Source organism: Catharus ustulatus, chromosome Z (genome assembly GCF_009819885.2).
Source record: "Catharus ustulatus isolate bCatUst1 chromosome Z, bCatUst1.pri.v2, whole genome shotgun sequence".
Lineage (NCBI taxonomy): Eukaryota > Metazoa > Chordata > Aves > Passeriformes > Turdidae > Catharus > Catharus ustulatus.
This window is the reverse complement of record NC_046262.2, coordinates 68,202,944-68,218,296: the sequence shown is the minus strand read 5'-3', so window position 1 is coordinate 68,218,296 and position 15,353 is coordinate 68,202,944. Positions and strand designations below refer to the sequence as shown.

At 43.3% G+C, this 15,353-nt stretch overlaps 1 protein-coding gene across 1 annotated transcript; it reads left to right on the top strand.

The window, feature by feature from the left end:
• Positions 1-602: 602 nt before the first annotated feature.
• Positions 603-2,426, top strand: LOC117010319 (A-kinase anchor protein 12-like). The gene has a single exon (XM_033084679.1). The coding sequence runs from the start codon at positions 828-830 to the stop codon at positions 2,409-2,411; it is 1,584 nt and encodes a 527-aa protein (XP_032940570.1). The 5' UTR covers positions 603-827; the 3' UTR covers positions 2,412-2,426.
• Positions 2,427-15,353: the final 12,927 nt, after the last annotated feature.

Here is a 15,353-nt window from a genome sequence, read left to right as displayed (position 1 = left end):
CAGGTTGGAATATTAGCTAAGCAAAGAACGTTTGCCATTGAAACCTTCTCAGTCTCTTTCAATTGTGGCCAGATTGGAATTGGCTGACAAGGGGAGAAAACTATAAAGTTCAGATATTTCTGAATTAAAATTGAAAACAAGTAATTTGGACGGGTTGATTCGGCCTTGCAAGGGCTAGAACCTTTTCCTTTGAAGGGAACGCAGAGAATCTTGTCCGGAAAGGATTCTCCTGGGTTGTCATTTGAAAGGAAGGTTCTCGAGCAATATTAAACACTAAGATGAGATTGTAAAATATCGGGAATTGTGGTTTTCACCAAACTAAGGTAATTCAAAATACATGTTTTCCTCTGTTGTGGTTTCAAAAAAAAAAAACAAAAAAAAACAAAAAAAACAAAAAAAACAAAAAAAAAAACAGAGAGGGAGTGAAAGATGCTGAAGCAATGAGAGAACAAACCTCAGAGGAAGAGAGAGCAGAAAAGTTAGAGGAGACCCTGAGGATGGAGTAAGGATCTGAAGGACTGGTACATGCAGTTGCTGTTACTGTTGTGGAAGAAGAAAGGGTGGTGAGCAGCATTGAGGAGAGATCACCATCATGGATATCTGCTGCTCTGACAGAGTGCATTGAGCAGGCAAGAGAAGAGGAAGAGAAAGAAATTCAGAAAGCAGCTGAACTGGGTGTCACTGTGGAGGATGCAGTGGTAGCTGCTAAGACAGTGCCAGAGACCAGAAAGGATGTAAGTGATGACGCCACAGCAAGTGAACTGGAGCTAACCTCTGAAGCAGTGACTGCTCTGGAGACAGCAGAAGCTTCCTGTGCTGAAGAAACAATGGAAGCATCCCTTGCTGAAGAGACAACTGAGATGGTTTCTGCTGTTTCACAGTTGTTAGAAACCCCAGATACCACAGAGGAAGCTACACCAGTTCAAGAAGTAGAGGCCACTGAACAAAATTTGAAAGAATTGGACAAACAGACACAAAAGGTTCTTCATGAAGTTGCTGAAAGAGTCAAGTCAGATGTAACACAGCTGGTTAGTGAAAGAGCTGTAGCAGAAACTGTAATTACAACAGCACAGGGACTTGAGTCAGAAGTGAAAGGTGGTGCTAAAGATGGGAGCATTGTAGACCAGGAAACTGTTCTGCTTGAACAGTCCTTGGAAAATGAACACAAAGAAGATGGCCCCCAGCAAAGTGCAGAGAGCATTCAGGGCCAAAACAGAGTTGAAGATATTGTTTTACCTACAGGATCAGAGAAAAGTGAAATACCTTCTGTGATGGAAAAAAGCACGGAAAGACATCAAGGATATGTTGAAGATCATAAAGAAGTAAATGAAGTGCAGAGGAGAGCAGAGGAAACTTTATCACATGCTGAAGAGTTTAACAGCATCAAAGCCATCACTCCCAAGGAAGAGCTGTCTGCAAAGCAGAAGCCTTCAGAACAAGAGAAACTGCCTGTAACAGAGTTGACACTGAATGGGACAAGAGATGATGCTGTGCTCAACGGAATAAAAAGCACAGAAGTCACTGTTCCTGAGGTTCTACTGCAGAGCAAGGAAAAAACTCCTGCCATTCCTTCAAAAACAGATGACTCAGAAGCAGATGCTGAGCAGAGTGTGAGTAATGGGTCTGACAGAGACTTTGCAGCAAAACATTCTTTGGCCATCACAGAACCACAATGCAGAGACAAAACAACTGAAGCTCCCTCCAAGAGTGACGAAGCAAAAGGTGGCAAAGTGGAAAGTGCTGTGCTCAAATGTGAAACGCAGCTGGAGAGCACTTCCATTGTTACCGAGGCTCCTATGCAGATTGAAGCACATGGGGCATCTAATTTAGCATCAACATGCCCAGAGATTGTTGAAAATGGAAGTGCTGTTATCACTGATATAAGTCCTAAGAAATGCGAAACACCCAGCAGCTTGGCTGGAGAAGAGACTGTGGGAAAAGGACAAGAACTTGTAGAAACCTTGAGCTGTCAAGGCTTTCAGAAAGAAGATAAGAAAAATGAGCAATTGCTGGAAGGAGCCAAAGAAGCATTTGAATATGGAAAACAGGAAGCTGTGAGGCATGATGAATGTTCAGCTGCTGTCCAGCAAGAGGAAGGCTCTGACTCAGCCTTTGCACAGGCTGAAAGCTTAGGGGCTCTGAAAACACCTGTGGCTGTCGCAGCTGCAGCAGGTGGAAAGCATGTCGTGGCAAAAACTGCGACACACACAGACGTGACAGCCAAAACTGCACAGCCCTTGGCAACCACACCAGAGCAAATGGTTTCTCAAGAGGTCCCAGTTTCTAATATTGACTGTTCAGGCTGTGGGACTGCAGAGCTTGATAGTGTGGAGGCAACCAAGCCTGGAGTAACTTGTACTTCTATGAATGGAGTATCAGAAGAGCAAGAGCAGCCCCAGAGCACGGAGTAAGCCGAACACAATGGTATTCCTTCCAGTCACAGTCTGTCTCCAAGCCACCCGGAATTTCAGAAGCATGTCGTTCAGTCTGTGATCATAGAGTCCCAGAGCACAGAAATTATATTGAATGCCATCCAGTCAGCTGTTCACAAGCTTGCAGAAACAGAAGAGTTGACTGCCCTTGAGTCAGAGCAGAGCATTAAGTCCATAGGGAAAAGCCCATCAGATACAATTGTACCTGAACTTCTGGGAAGTACTGGCAGGGACAGAGGGTTTTACCAATTCCATTCCCCGAGCGACCAAGTGCGCATACCAGCGACCGCACTGCCAGCATCAAATCAGTTCCCCAGGGGGGATGAGATAAATAGTCCTGCCCAGAGATGCTGAACCACCCGAGCACTAGAGAAAGGCCCACAAGTTACAGTTAAGAACAGACTAAAGGAGTGGGAACAAGGTAGGAAACTAGTGCTCACGGGGCAAGAGTACGTGGCAGTAAAAAAGGATGATGCCATCAAGTGGTGCCCATTAAAATCCATAAAGCCCATGCTACCTAATAATACTGATGAAACTAACGAGATCTCTGAGTTTCTTTTGACAGGTTTGCCGCCATGATCCATCTCGTCAGCCTCGTGTTTCATCTTCGTGCTTCGGCGTTCTGTCGTTGCCAAACCCCTTCATCGGCCAAGCAAAGAACTCGAAGACAAGTTCCAACATCACAGCCAAACACTCCGGCAATGAAATCAGTTCAATTCCCCTGTTTACCCAACAGCCCTAGTTTACCACCCATATGTTCACCCTAGTGAGACCAGTTGCAGTTGTTGTACCCGTGTTATTGTTCGGTCCCCGTTTCATTGTTAGACTGGATAAGTTATAACCAAGTTGTGATTGCATTTGGACGTTTAAAATAGTTCGCGAGTTGTTACTAACATGTTCCACGAGTTATTACTAACATCAGTTTAGTACAGTTACGAAGGCTTAACCGGTCATGGAGAGGGGGGAAATGTGGTGAGCCAGAAAGATCGTTCGGAAGACATCGCGATGTACGAGGAGTTAGGGCACACCCTCTCCGTGACGTTAGCCAATCACAGCTGTACCAACTGTACTTAAGCCGGCGTTTGCCGGCTAATAAATGCACTTCACCATCCACCCCATGGGTGTTCGTGTGTGATTTGGCCCATCAGGCATGTAAGGTGTTTGCCGACGTGTCCCGTCCTAAGAACTGGGTCGCTACACCTCCACCTGCGAGGCAACAGTCAACTAAATAAGATTTCCTGTGTAATATCAACTCTACTACAGCTGAGTGGATCAGTGGTGTAAATTATTCTCATAGACTTCATTAAATAAGCATAAGTGTCTCCCTCATTAACCAGCCCAGCACAGGGGGAGTGAATGTGGGACTCAGTCAAATACAGAGCATAAAATCCAGACAACTAGAAAAGAATTTTCAAGAAAGCAATGGGCTTCAGCTGGTTTCAACCATTTTCTCAGCTGCGTATCTTCCCACAGGCTGATGTCCCTCAGAGTTGTGAGGGTGAGTAGGCTACGGAGAAAAGTAATGGGAGTCACAGTTGTGTTGTATCTCAAGTGAATCTTGAAATTGCTATATTTTACTAAAAGTAATTTTTTAATTATGTTTCTTTGTACCAATCTGTAAAGTCAGAATATAATATGTACAATCAGAATGTAATATCAACTATCTTCAACTGTGTAAGGTTGATTTTAGTGATCACACTTTCCAATGTGGAATACCTTATAGAATCTGGTGAGAGAGTATTGGACTCTGGCATCTGCTCAGCTCTTCTGGTGGTATCTACCTTACCTTTCTACCAATCATATTCCTAACAGCTCTATGTATTGCTTTAAAAAATTAAATATCTTCCATTTATTGTGTATTTTTTTCAGCTTCAGGGAATCTGAGTAACACAGTGGAAGATGAGCTTCAATATTGCTAAATCTAACATAGTCTGAGTTCACATCTATAATTTGAAGCACTCATATATGGCATTTTTAACCATTAGAAATGTAATGAAAATTATCAAAGAAGTTTTTTGTGGACACAGTAATAGCATGGTATGTGATTCAGAAAAGTCATGTTAAAAAAAAACACCAACCAAAGAAAAAAACATCACCACCAAAACCCAGAAACCAAACAAAGAGTAAGAGTAAAGATTGATATTATGGATCCATACAAATGATCAAAGGCAAATCTCTTTCACTCAGTCTCCAGGAGTAACTGTGAGGGGTGTTCCCACTCAAGGGAAGAATCTCCACACGTAGAGTCAAAATCAGTTTCAGGTATATTATTCTTTGAAAGGTAGAAATACAAGAATTGTCTTGAGGTAAATTCAGATGGACAATATAAGTATCTGCTTTATTTGTTTGAGACTTTAGACAACTAAAAAAAATTCTTCAGGAAGTTTCTCAGTCCCACTTGGTCTTTGCATTCATGTTGTGGAGTATAACATGAATTGCAGCTATATTACTAGGATTTATATCGTGAGAAATGTAAAAAAAAAAAATATTTGCTATATTTCTAGAGTCTCCACATGGTTTTAAAGGAAGTTTATTGAAGACATTTGGAGTTGTTTTAGCGTGTTCTTCTTTTTTTCTAATTAATATAATACTGCAGCAACTTTTATAAATTAAGGTTTTTTTTCATATATTTCAACCTAAGAAATCAAAAATCTTGCTTTCTTGGCATTAGCTCAAAAAGAGGAAGCATACTAGAGGTTTTCAAATGCTATTTAGTGCAAGGGTATTGAATTCAAAATGTGATGGCTTTTCTTTTATTACCATTACTCAATCCCTCAGACAGTTGTCATTATATTTTTCTGGTGGTGTCTATACAGATTGTTTTAAGAGTACAAAGGAGGTAATCTGTACGTGTACATAGCAACAAGCAAAATTGGTCTCTGCACTCTCTTGGGTATGAAAAAGTTATTTCAATATTAAATTCCTTAAAATGCACCTCTATCTTTAGTCTCATAGAATCATAGAATCCCCTGAGTTTGGAGGGACCCACACAATCACTGAATCCAACAATTTCGCAGTCCTACACAAGTATCATGCCATGTGTCTCAGAAAGTTGTCTAAATTCTTCTTTATCTCTTTCAGACTTGGTGTTGCCACTGATCTGGGGAGGCTGTTCTGGTGTTCAAGCACCTCCTGGTGGAAGGGCATTTTTCCTTATATCCAGGCAAAACCTTCCCTGACACAACTTCAGGCCATTCCCTTGTGTCCTATCACAGGCCAACACAGAGTGAAAAGATCAGTGCTTGCAGCTTCACTTTTTGTCATGAGGAAGTTGCAGACTGCAATGTGGTATCCCCTCAATCTCTTCCACTCCAGGCTGAACAGACCAAGTGATGTCAGCCACTTCATGTTTCCTCTCGAGGCTCTTCACCGTCTTCATGGGTCACTCTTGAATAGCTAGTCTTTCTTATATCGTGGTCCCCAAAACTGTCCTTGGGATTCAAGGTGAGGTTGCCCTATTACAGAGCAGAGCGGGATAATCCTTTCCATTACCTGGCTGGCAATGTTAGCCTGGTGCTCCTCAGGACTTGGTTGGCTCTCCTAGCTCCTGCTGGCTCAGGTTCAACTTCCCTGCTCCCATGCTTTTTAGAGATGGTGTTTAAGAAGTGACCAGCACTGACATCTTCCAAAGTGTTTTCCCAGGATTTCACTAACTAGTTCCCGGAGCGATCTGAAGTCTGCTCTCCTTATTTCTATCAGTGAAGTTTTGCTGGGACTTTTCCTCCTACCACCAGAGATTTTAAACTATATTGCTTCATATTTGCTGTGGCCAAGACCATTTGTCACTTCACTTCCAAGACACTCTTAAAATACAACAAATCAAGAAGGATATCTTTCCTTGTGGGCTCCCTTAGTAATTGTGCTATGAAGTTAAGATCCACGTGTAGAAAGAATCTTCTCGACCTGTTTGCATCAGCTGTTTGATATTCCTATTACTTAATATTAGTTAATGTCTAGCAAGTTGAAGTCCTTGATATGTTCCTTTTATCCACTGGTGATCTAAAAACAAGAGCAACATCACAAACTTTGATATTGCTAAAAGATAAGCCTATGAAATAGCCAATGTTCCACAACAATCTGACATTGTTGATCGTCCATTTTAGGCTCTATCTACAGTTTTGCTTTGTTTCCCCATAAGAAATGTGTAATCATATGCTAAATTTATCCAACTGTTTTAGCCAAAATATTGAAATACATAACCACTAATTGCTACATTGCAAATAAATTAAAAAATATATGGTGTGATAGGTCAAACAGGTTTATGACACTCTCATATTTTTGTTTTAAAGTCTGTTTGCTGACTTGTGTTAAGGGGCAGTGTTTGGACCACACATAATGTCCATTTCTTATCTACATTGCTTTTTTAACCCTATTTCAATGATCTGAATTTATACTCTTTCCTGAATTTTAAGTTATTCCTCTCTGACACTGATTTTATTGCATTTTTCTAGGTGGGTTTTTTTTGTTGATGTTTTGTTTTCTGTTTTTTTGCTTTTACAACCTTCAGGAAATCAGACAAAATTTCAATTTGATTGTAGATGACATGACAACCTACTACTTTTCCACTTCAGTAAATTATTTCAGTAAAGGCAAATTAAGCATAATGGACCTACCAATTTTGTTATATTGGTCTTTTTTTAATAGAAAAAAAAAGAAGAAAGAGACATAAGCCAAAAAGAGTTACCTAAGGAAAACTGTGTTACACAGTTTTGAAGAGGTTGTACCCTTTCCTGTTGGATGTCGGATTTTTTTAATTTGTCGAAGTAGAAAGAGTAACTCAACACCTATACAACAGCACTCTGAAGCTGTGTACTCTAGCCAATGCATCTAAATTACAGTTTGAGGTTCACAAATGAATTGAGTTTTATTTGTTACTAATGAATAAAATATTCAGGCTTTCAGAAAACATGAAAAATGGGTTTACCTTTTCCACTTACATATACATGGACTTTTACTGTCAGTACATATGCAATATGCACCAAGACAGATTGTAAACTTTCTTCTTGTCTCTGGTAGGTGTTTTACCAGGACCTGAGAGTGCTGATATCGATCAGTAACTTCTCAGTAGTTTACATTTAGCCAGCAGAGAAAGACCAGAGGCCCTTTACAGGACACGCTCCACAAGAATTTTATTTCATGCAAACAGTTGTCAATCAGGATCCCCGGAGAAAAAGGGGAGATAGTCACATTTATAGGTTCAGGGGGGATTCAAAATACAACCAATAGAAAGTTATACAAAGAGCAGCATCCAATCTAAGTCAAAAGTTCTGAAGTGAACTGACCAATTACACAAACTAATTTCTAACCAATTATCTTCCAAGGTGTTAGGAGAGTGACCAAATTCTTAAGGAATTTGGCTCAGCCTTGGTATCTAGGAAACCTTATCTATTAAACTACATGCCAGGGGCCCAAAGCAGATGGTTTGGGGGGAATTGTATCACCCACAATTCCTCTCCCTGTATTTATTAAAAAGATCCTTTCTGCAACTTTCTTGACGCATTGAACAAAGCATGCAAACATAACTAACACAACAACAACTACAATCAAAATCCACAAAATTCCCCTGACCAAAGATGCAGCATATCCTGTCAGTCCCCATCAACCAAAAATTTTGTGGACCCAGTCGGGGGTGATTTCCATTTTCACATCCTTCACGAGTTTGTGCAGCTTTTGAATGTTGGTGTGGATGGATGTGGAGTGTGATGAGAGGTTGAAGCAGTACATCCCTTCAAAGTCCTAGCAGCTATGTCTGTGGGCAAGCATCAGGAAATCAATTGTGGCATGGTTTTGCAGGGAGGCATGTCTTGTGGTCTCTTCATGCTTCAAGAGATCACTCAGGGCAGCAGATGTAACGTTGGCCTGCTTACTAAGTCAGCACCCCAAATTATTAATTTCCCCAAAGGCTTTTGCTGCTGCTACCCAGGGCAGAAACAGGGAGACAGCAACTCTTTGGGGTTTGTTCCAATTGTACAATTTAGGGTCGCAACTTTCCTCATATTCAGTGTAGGATCTTTTTTCACATTTTGATTCACTATCTTTTTTCCAATTGGGCAACAGAGTGATGTTTGGGATGAGGGTAGAAGCTTGCCAAGGCTACAGGGTCCTCCCTGAAGGCGGGAGGGAATTCCGGCCCAAACTCAATCACCACAGATAAGAAACATTCCTCTGGGCAAAGTTTTGGGGTGGAGAGAGGATTCTTAAAGTGTGCGAGCAGTGTAATTGCACCAATCCAGGGAATTGTAAGCTTTGTTGATGGGTGAGATATCTTATCTGTATGTGGTTTTTTTTTAAATCAAAATAAGGAAAATTTTGTTTTGGGCGTCTAAAGCAAAATTTGTCACAAAATGTTGCCTTGGATGACCCCAGCAAATCCAATTCTTGAGGCTCCTCCTGCGCATTTGGCAACATTTTTGTCCACACATCCCAATTGTCTAGTGGATTGGGTTTCTTACCCGGGGTGCGAAGGAGTTCTGAGTTATAAACGGGGCAATCATCTGTTACCAAAGGGATTCCAACTAAACAGGTGGAAAGTGGGTTACCAGGGTTGTCAATGGATTAACACGGATTATCTTGTTTAAATGTTTTTGCTAAAGTCACCCAGACATTTTGTTGGGCTGTGGGCCGATCCAGCCGCAGGCATGCAGTGCGGTGAAAAGCATACAGACAGCAATGAGGGCAACACCAACAGAGAGACTTTTCATGCCTGGACAAGGGTGTGGCCTCTGATTGGAACATAAGCAAAATTTGTTAACTTTAAGTTGGGAGAGGAGGAATAGAGTTCCTTTGTCCCTATCCCCCCCCTTTTTTGACTTAACTCTAAGGATAGGGGAGTGGGTATAGGGTTAAGAGCTTACTAAGAGTCATAAGAAGGGAGCAATGGATTTTCAGCAGAATTAGCAGCATGTAAACATCTGTTGCCAGGCTAAGTCTGGCCTACGATTTGACAGAAACAGCAGAAGGCTATTTAGCTTTCTGTTTTGTCTGCTGTCGTGTGACAGGATGATGTATTTTCTGTTGTGTGGGAGCTCTGTGGCATCTCCTTCTCCGGGCCAAGCTGGTCTGGTTTTGAGGAGGTTCGGTGTTTGGCTCAGGAGAACTTTGGTTGGTATTTTTTGGTCTGATTTTTGCAGGACCTAGGTGTGGTTTTACATTTTTCCGTGGTAACCACCTGGGGCCTTGTAAGGGTCAATCTGAAGATTGCCTGATTCTGCCTCACAATCATCATCAGAGACTGAGACCCTGAGACCCCTACCACTCACTTTGGGCAGGAGCCACCGAGTCTGGCCAAGGTGGATGCTTGTTAATGGACTGGGTTCGGGTATGTGCTGTCACGTATGCTGTCGTCTAGCAGGTGCAGGCTGAACAGTACTTTCTGCAGCTGAGCAATAGGCCTCACACACAATAGCCCATAAATCTTCCCACCTTTTGGCCAGCGGTTCCTTGCCTTGAAATGGACTATAAAACTGTTACTCTCAGAAGAGACCTTTGAGACTTCTTTCTCCCCACAGATGGAAGACATCGATAGATGTTCCATCTGTTGGTAGCTATTCCCCTATACTCTCTCTCTGTCTCTGTCTATGTCTCTCTCCCTCTCTACTTTTTCATCTTTGTCTCTCTCCCTCTCACTATTACCTCAAAACTGAGTTGTTAACCCTCAATAAACTGCTTTGCTCCTTGCTGCTGAACAAAACCTTAGCCTCTTGCTGTTGTCTTTTGCACCCTGTGGTAGAACGGATCATCACGACCCCCACTCAGATTGTGCGGACCGGGACAGGCCTGAAGTCAGGGAAACACATGTGTATCCCCATCCCCAAGTGATCAGTTGAAAAGGTCCAGAAATTTAGTGGGTTTCTGGGTCTTTCACCAGCACTGGTGGTTTCTCCATGAGCTTAGCTTGGGTTGAATTTGCAAAGTGTCGGAGGATAGGAAGATCAGGCTCCAACACTGTGCAATTGAGGAAGTTGATGATATAGAGAGCTTTGCAGAGTCTTTCAACCAGAGACAAAATTTCTGTGTCTCTGTGCTGCTGGTTGAGGACTTTTTTGAGTGTTTGGTGGGTTCTTTCAACAGTGGATCATCCTGTGGGGTTTTCTGGAATGCCCCTAGTGTGTTCCATTCCCCACTTATTGAGGAACTTTTTTAGTTCTTGGGATTTGTAAGTGGGTCCATTGTCAGTTTTTATCTTTTTTGGAACTCCCAGAGTAGCAAATGCAGGAGGAACATGAGTGGCCTTGTCTCCTGCATGAGCTGATGCAAAAATTGCTCCAGAAATGCTTCAACTGACACATGTACATATTTTGACTTCCCAAAGGATGGGAAATGTGTCACGTCAGTCTGCCACAGTTGGCAGCTGTTCAGACCTCTGGGATTGACTCCTGTACCCATAGAGGGTATCCGGTAATTTTGGCAATTTGGGCATGATGTTACAATAGCTTTTGCCTGATCTTTTGAGAGTTTGAACATTCTGATGAGAGCAGGTACATTTTGGTGAAAGAAAGCATGCAACAGCTTTGCCTGGTCAAATATGTCAGGAACATTTGCAGATTGGGCTGGCATGGCCAGTGCATCTGCTTTCCAGTTTCCTTCTGTGATGAAACCAGGGAGATCAGTGTGTGATCTTACATGCCTAACATGGTAGGATTGTTTTCTGCTAGAAATCAATTGAGTCAATTCAGAAATTGATTGGTGTAATTTGGGATTGGAAACATCTTGGACGAAAGCATGTTTTGCTCTCATGGCTATACCAGCAACATAGGCAGAATCTGTGACCAGATTAATGGGTTCATCTTTGAATTTCAAAGGCTCTGGCAACAGCTGCCACCTTGGCAATTTGTGGGGACCCGTCCACTATTTGGACATCAGATTCCCATTTCTGGGTTTTTGTGTCTTTCCAAGTCATCACCGATTTGTGAGAGGAGCCTGAGCCGTCTGTGAAAACTGTCAGAGCCTTGAGGAGTGCTCTGCTTTGGACTAACTTTGGGACTAAATGAAAAACTGCATTTCGATTGAAAAGTTTGTGTTTTGGTAAATGGATGGAAATTTGACCTGTGTAGCTATCTAGGTCAAACTGGTGACTTTCATTGGTTTGGAGCAAGTGCTCCAGATCTCCAGTGGTGAGTGGCAGATAAATGCAGGCAAACTCACACTCTGCAAGAGAGTGAAGGTGAGTTCTGGCTTTTCTGATCAGATGTGCCATGATTTCTTGAAATGTGGTAATTGTCTTTGTGAACTGGTTGCTTGTGAAAACCCGTTAAGGTTCAACAGAGGGTCGGTGAATAGAGAGTCCCATTGGAAAATCAGTCCATGGAAACGAGGGTCCTTTCCCAGGAAGGCAAACTGGAAAGACAGGGTGGGCTCGTAACGATGGGCTTGATGAGACAACAGGGCATCCTTGGACCTTGGTGATGGCTTCTCTGGCTTCAGGTGTGATGGTGCGTGGAGAGTCCAGGTCCTCGTTGCCACAGAGGAGGTTAAACAGGGGAGCGAAGTCTTCAGTTGTGACTCCCAGAAGGGGGCATATCCAGTTGATGGATCCACACAGGTTGTGTAGGTCTCTCAGGGTTTTTGGGTCATCTATAATGGTGAGCTGCTGGAATGATGGTTCTTTCACGGATCTGGAGTCCAAGGTATTTCTACTTTGTCTTCTCGAATTTCAAATCCTGCTTTTTGGATGGTTTCAATGGTGGAAGTGTCTGCTTTGTCAAGGTACTTCTTATCTGATGCATTAATCAGGATGTTGTCCATGCAGTGGTATATGATTGCATCTGAGAATTCTTCTCGGACAGGAGAGAGGATGTGAGACACATATCATTGGCATATGGTGGGGGAATTTTTGAGTCCTTGAGGGAGGAAAAGCCAGTGGTACCTTTTGAGGTACTACTCTCTGTTAAGAAAGGGAACAGAGAAGGTGAAATGTTATGCATCTTGAGGGTGCAGTGGGATGCTGAAGTGTTGCCTTCGTTGGAGGAGAAACGAAGGCAAGTGGCGACCTGGTTAGAGTGGGCCACAGCGAACACACACACATACACTTTTACAATCCCAGTCGCCGGACAAATCACTCACTACACTGATACAGTCAACGGTGAAATGCGTTTATTTCTCGGCAAACACGGGCTTAAGTAACTTCGATACAGCTGTGATTGGCTAACGCCATGGAGAGGGCGGGGCCTAACTCCTCGTGCATAACGATGTCTTCTGAACGATCTTTCTGGCTCACCACATTTCCCCCCTCTCCATGACCGATTAAGCCTTCGCAGCTGTGCTAAACTGATGTTAGTAACAACTCGTGAAACATATTAGTAACAACACGCGAACTATTTTAAATGTCTAAATGCAATCGCAACTTGGTTATAACTTATTCAGTTAACAATGAAACGGGGACCGAACATTAACACGGGTACAACAACTGCAACTGGTCCTACTAGGGTGAACACATGGGTGGTAAACAGGGCTGTTGGGTAAACAGGGGAATTGAACTGATTTCATTGCCAGAGCTTTTGGTCGTGATGTTGGAACTTGTCTTCGAGTACTTTGCTTGGCCAATGAAGCGGGTTTGGCAACAACAGGACACCGAAGCACGAAGATGGAACACGAGGCTGATGAAATGGATCACGGCAGCGAACCTGTCAAAAGAAACTCAGAGATCTCATTAGTTTCATCGGCTTCGTTAAACAGCACGGGCTTTATGGATTTTAATGGTACCACTTGATGACATCATCATTTTTTTACTGCTGTGTACCCTCTGCCCGTTACAACTAGCTTCCATAGTTTCTTTAGCACAGGAAGCTTCTGCTGTCGCCAGAGCAGTCACTGCTTCAGAGGTTAGCTCCAGTTCACTTGCTGTGGTGTCATCACTTACATTCTTTCTAGTCTTTGGCACTGTCTTAGCAATGCATCCTCCACAGTAACACCCAGTTCGGCTGCTTTCTGAATTTCTTCCTCTTCTCTTGCCTGCTCAATGTACTCTGTCAGAGCAGCAGATATCCATGATGGTGATCTCTCCTCAATGCTGCTCACCAACCTTTCTGCTTCCACAACAGTAACAGCAACTGCATGTACCAGCCCTTCAGATCATTACTCCATCCTCAGGGTCTCCTCTAACTTTCCTGCTCTCTCTTCCTCTGAGGTTTGTTCTCTCATTGCTTCAGCATCTTTCACTCATTGGATTTCCGTCTTTTCCTGTTCTGCTGCTTCATACTCCGATAAAGGAACAACAGCTGGAATATCAGAATGTTCTTCAGCTGTTTCTGCCATGTCTTCTCTTGCTTGTTACCTGCAGCTGAGTCCGCGCACCAGGGCACTGGCAGAGGAATTCTCGCAAGTGTGGGCACGCTCCTGCCTGGACTGCTGGATGGGGACCCGGTGCCCCTCCAGGAGGAGCGCCCGCAGTCCTGGAGCGAGAAGAAGCTGATGGAGGGACTGCTGCGTGGATGGGAGCTAGATGTTCTTCTGTGACTGGCTGGTTCGATGCCCAGATGCCTTGGGGCAAATCTCCTGCCTTTCTCCCCCCTTCTTTTCCCCATTTTTTTTTTTATTTTATTTATTATTTTTTTTTGAAACCACAACAGAGGAAAACATGCATTTGAATTTCCTTAGTTTGGTGAAAACCACGATTCCCAATATTTTACAATCTCATCTTAGTATTTAATATTGTTCGAGAACCTTCTTTTCAAATGACAACCCAAGAGAATCTTCTCCAGACAAGATTCTCCACATTTCCTTCAAAGGAAAAGGTTCTAGCCCTTGCAAGACCGAATCAACCCGTCCAAATTACTTGTTTTCAATTTTAACTCGGAAATATATGAACTTTATAATTTTCTCCCGTCATCAGTCAATTCCAATCTGGCCACAATTGAAAGAGACTGAGAAGGTTTTGATGGCAAACATTCTTTGCTTAGCTAATATTCTCACCTGTCCAGGGCTGAGATATTAGACTAGGCAAAATGTTTTTTCCTATTATATTTTAAAACCCAACCTTTACTAAATTTTGAAAAGTGGTAAGGGGTAAGTATTTTAGAAAACCACACAATTTTAATTCCACAATGGAATGCTTTTCACCAAACTAATTCACTCAATTTGGTTCCTCAAACCTATAATGTTAAAGGAAGCAACATCCTTAAGTTCTCTGAATGGCTAACAATATTTCGACGCTCCGGGACTTTCACTTCCTGGGTCCGGTGGACTGCTTTTGTCTGCGCGCGGTGTGAGTAAGCTGGTATGTTTGATGGGAACGGCCGGTGCATGGCTTCCATCACAATCGGATTCTGAGTCTGTACTGGATATGTATTGTTTTGCGTGTCTTTGTTTTCCCCACCGCTCGTGCCATGATGTTTGCTCGGCCCACCCGAGCTCGCTATCCGAGTCGGAGGAAATAGAGTGATACGGAGCTTCTGGCCACCGGTGACTCTTGTCCGAGTTCCGCCCTCCTTTTCCCCCTCCCCTTCTCTGTCCTTCTTTGGGGGAGTTCTCCTCCTCTGAGGGGAGTATCTTGGGGTGAGCTCCCTGGTTGGCTCTTGGGCTCTCCTCCCTTTCGTTGTCCGCGCCCCTCCCCCCATGTTCGTCACTGCCCGTGTGTGAGGCGCCAGAAAGCTCTTGGCCCCGCCCCTCGCCCTCAGGCTCGGCGCCATCTTGTGACGTGTAGAGCAGCGTTTTTTTTTTTTTTCTTCAGGGCTCTCCTCTTTAAAGATGCCCTGAGGCTCACATAATTTCTTGCAGTCTGGCGACCGATTAGTAGCTGGATTGGGGGTTGAGATAAGGGACTGGGGCTGCGAGCAGTTGTTAGTTTTCGACCCCGCACAATCACCAGACGCAGACTGAGTGGCGGCCACCTCCACTTTCGGTGTGATTTTTAAACAGTCTCGGGCCACTCTCCAAGTTTCCCGTTTTAACCACGCTCCCTCCAGAGTCCTCACAACTCCTCCC

Coding starts and splice junctions, on each gene's coding strand:
- LOC117010319 (XM_033084679.1), top strand. CDS start 828: ATGGAAGCATCCCTTGCTGAAGAGACAACTGAGATGGTTTCTGCTGTT.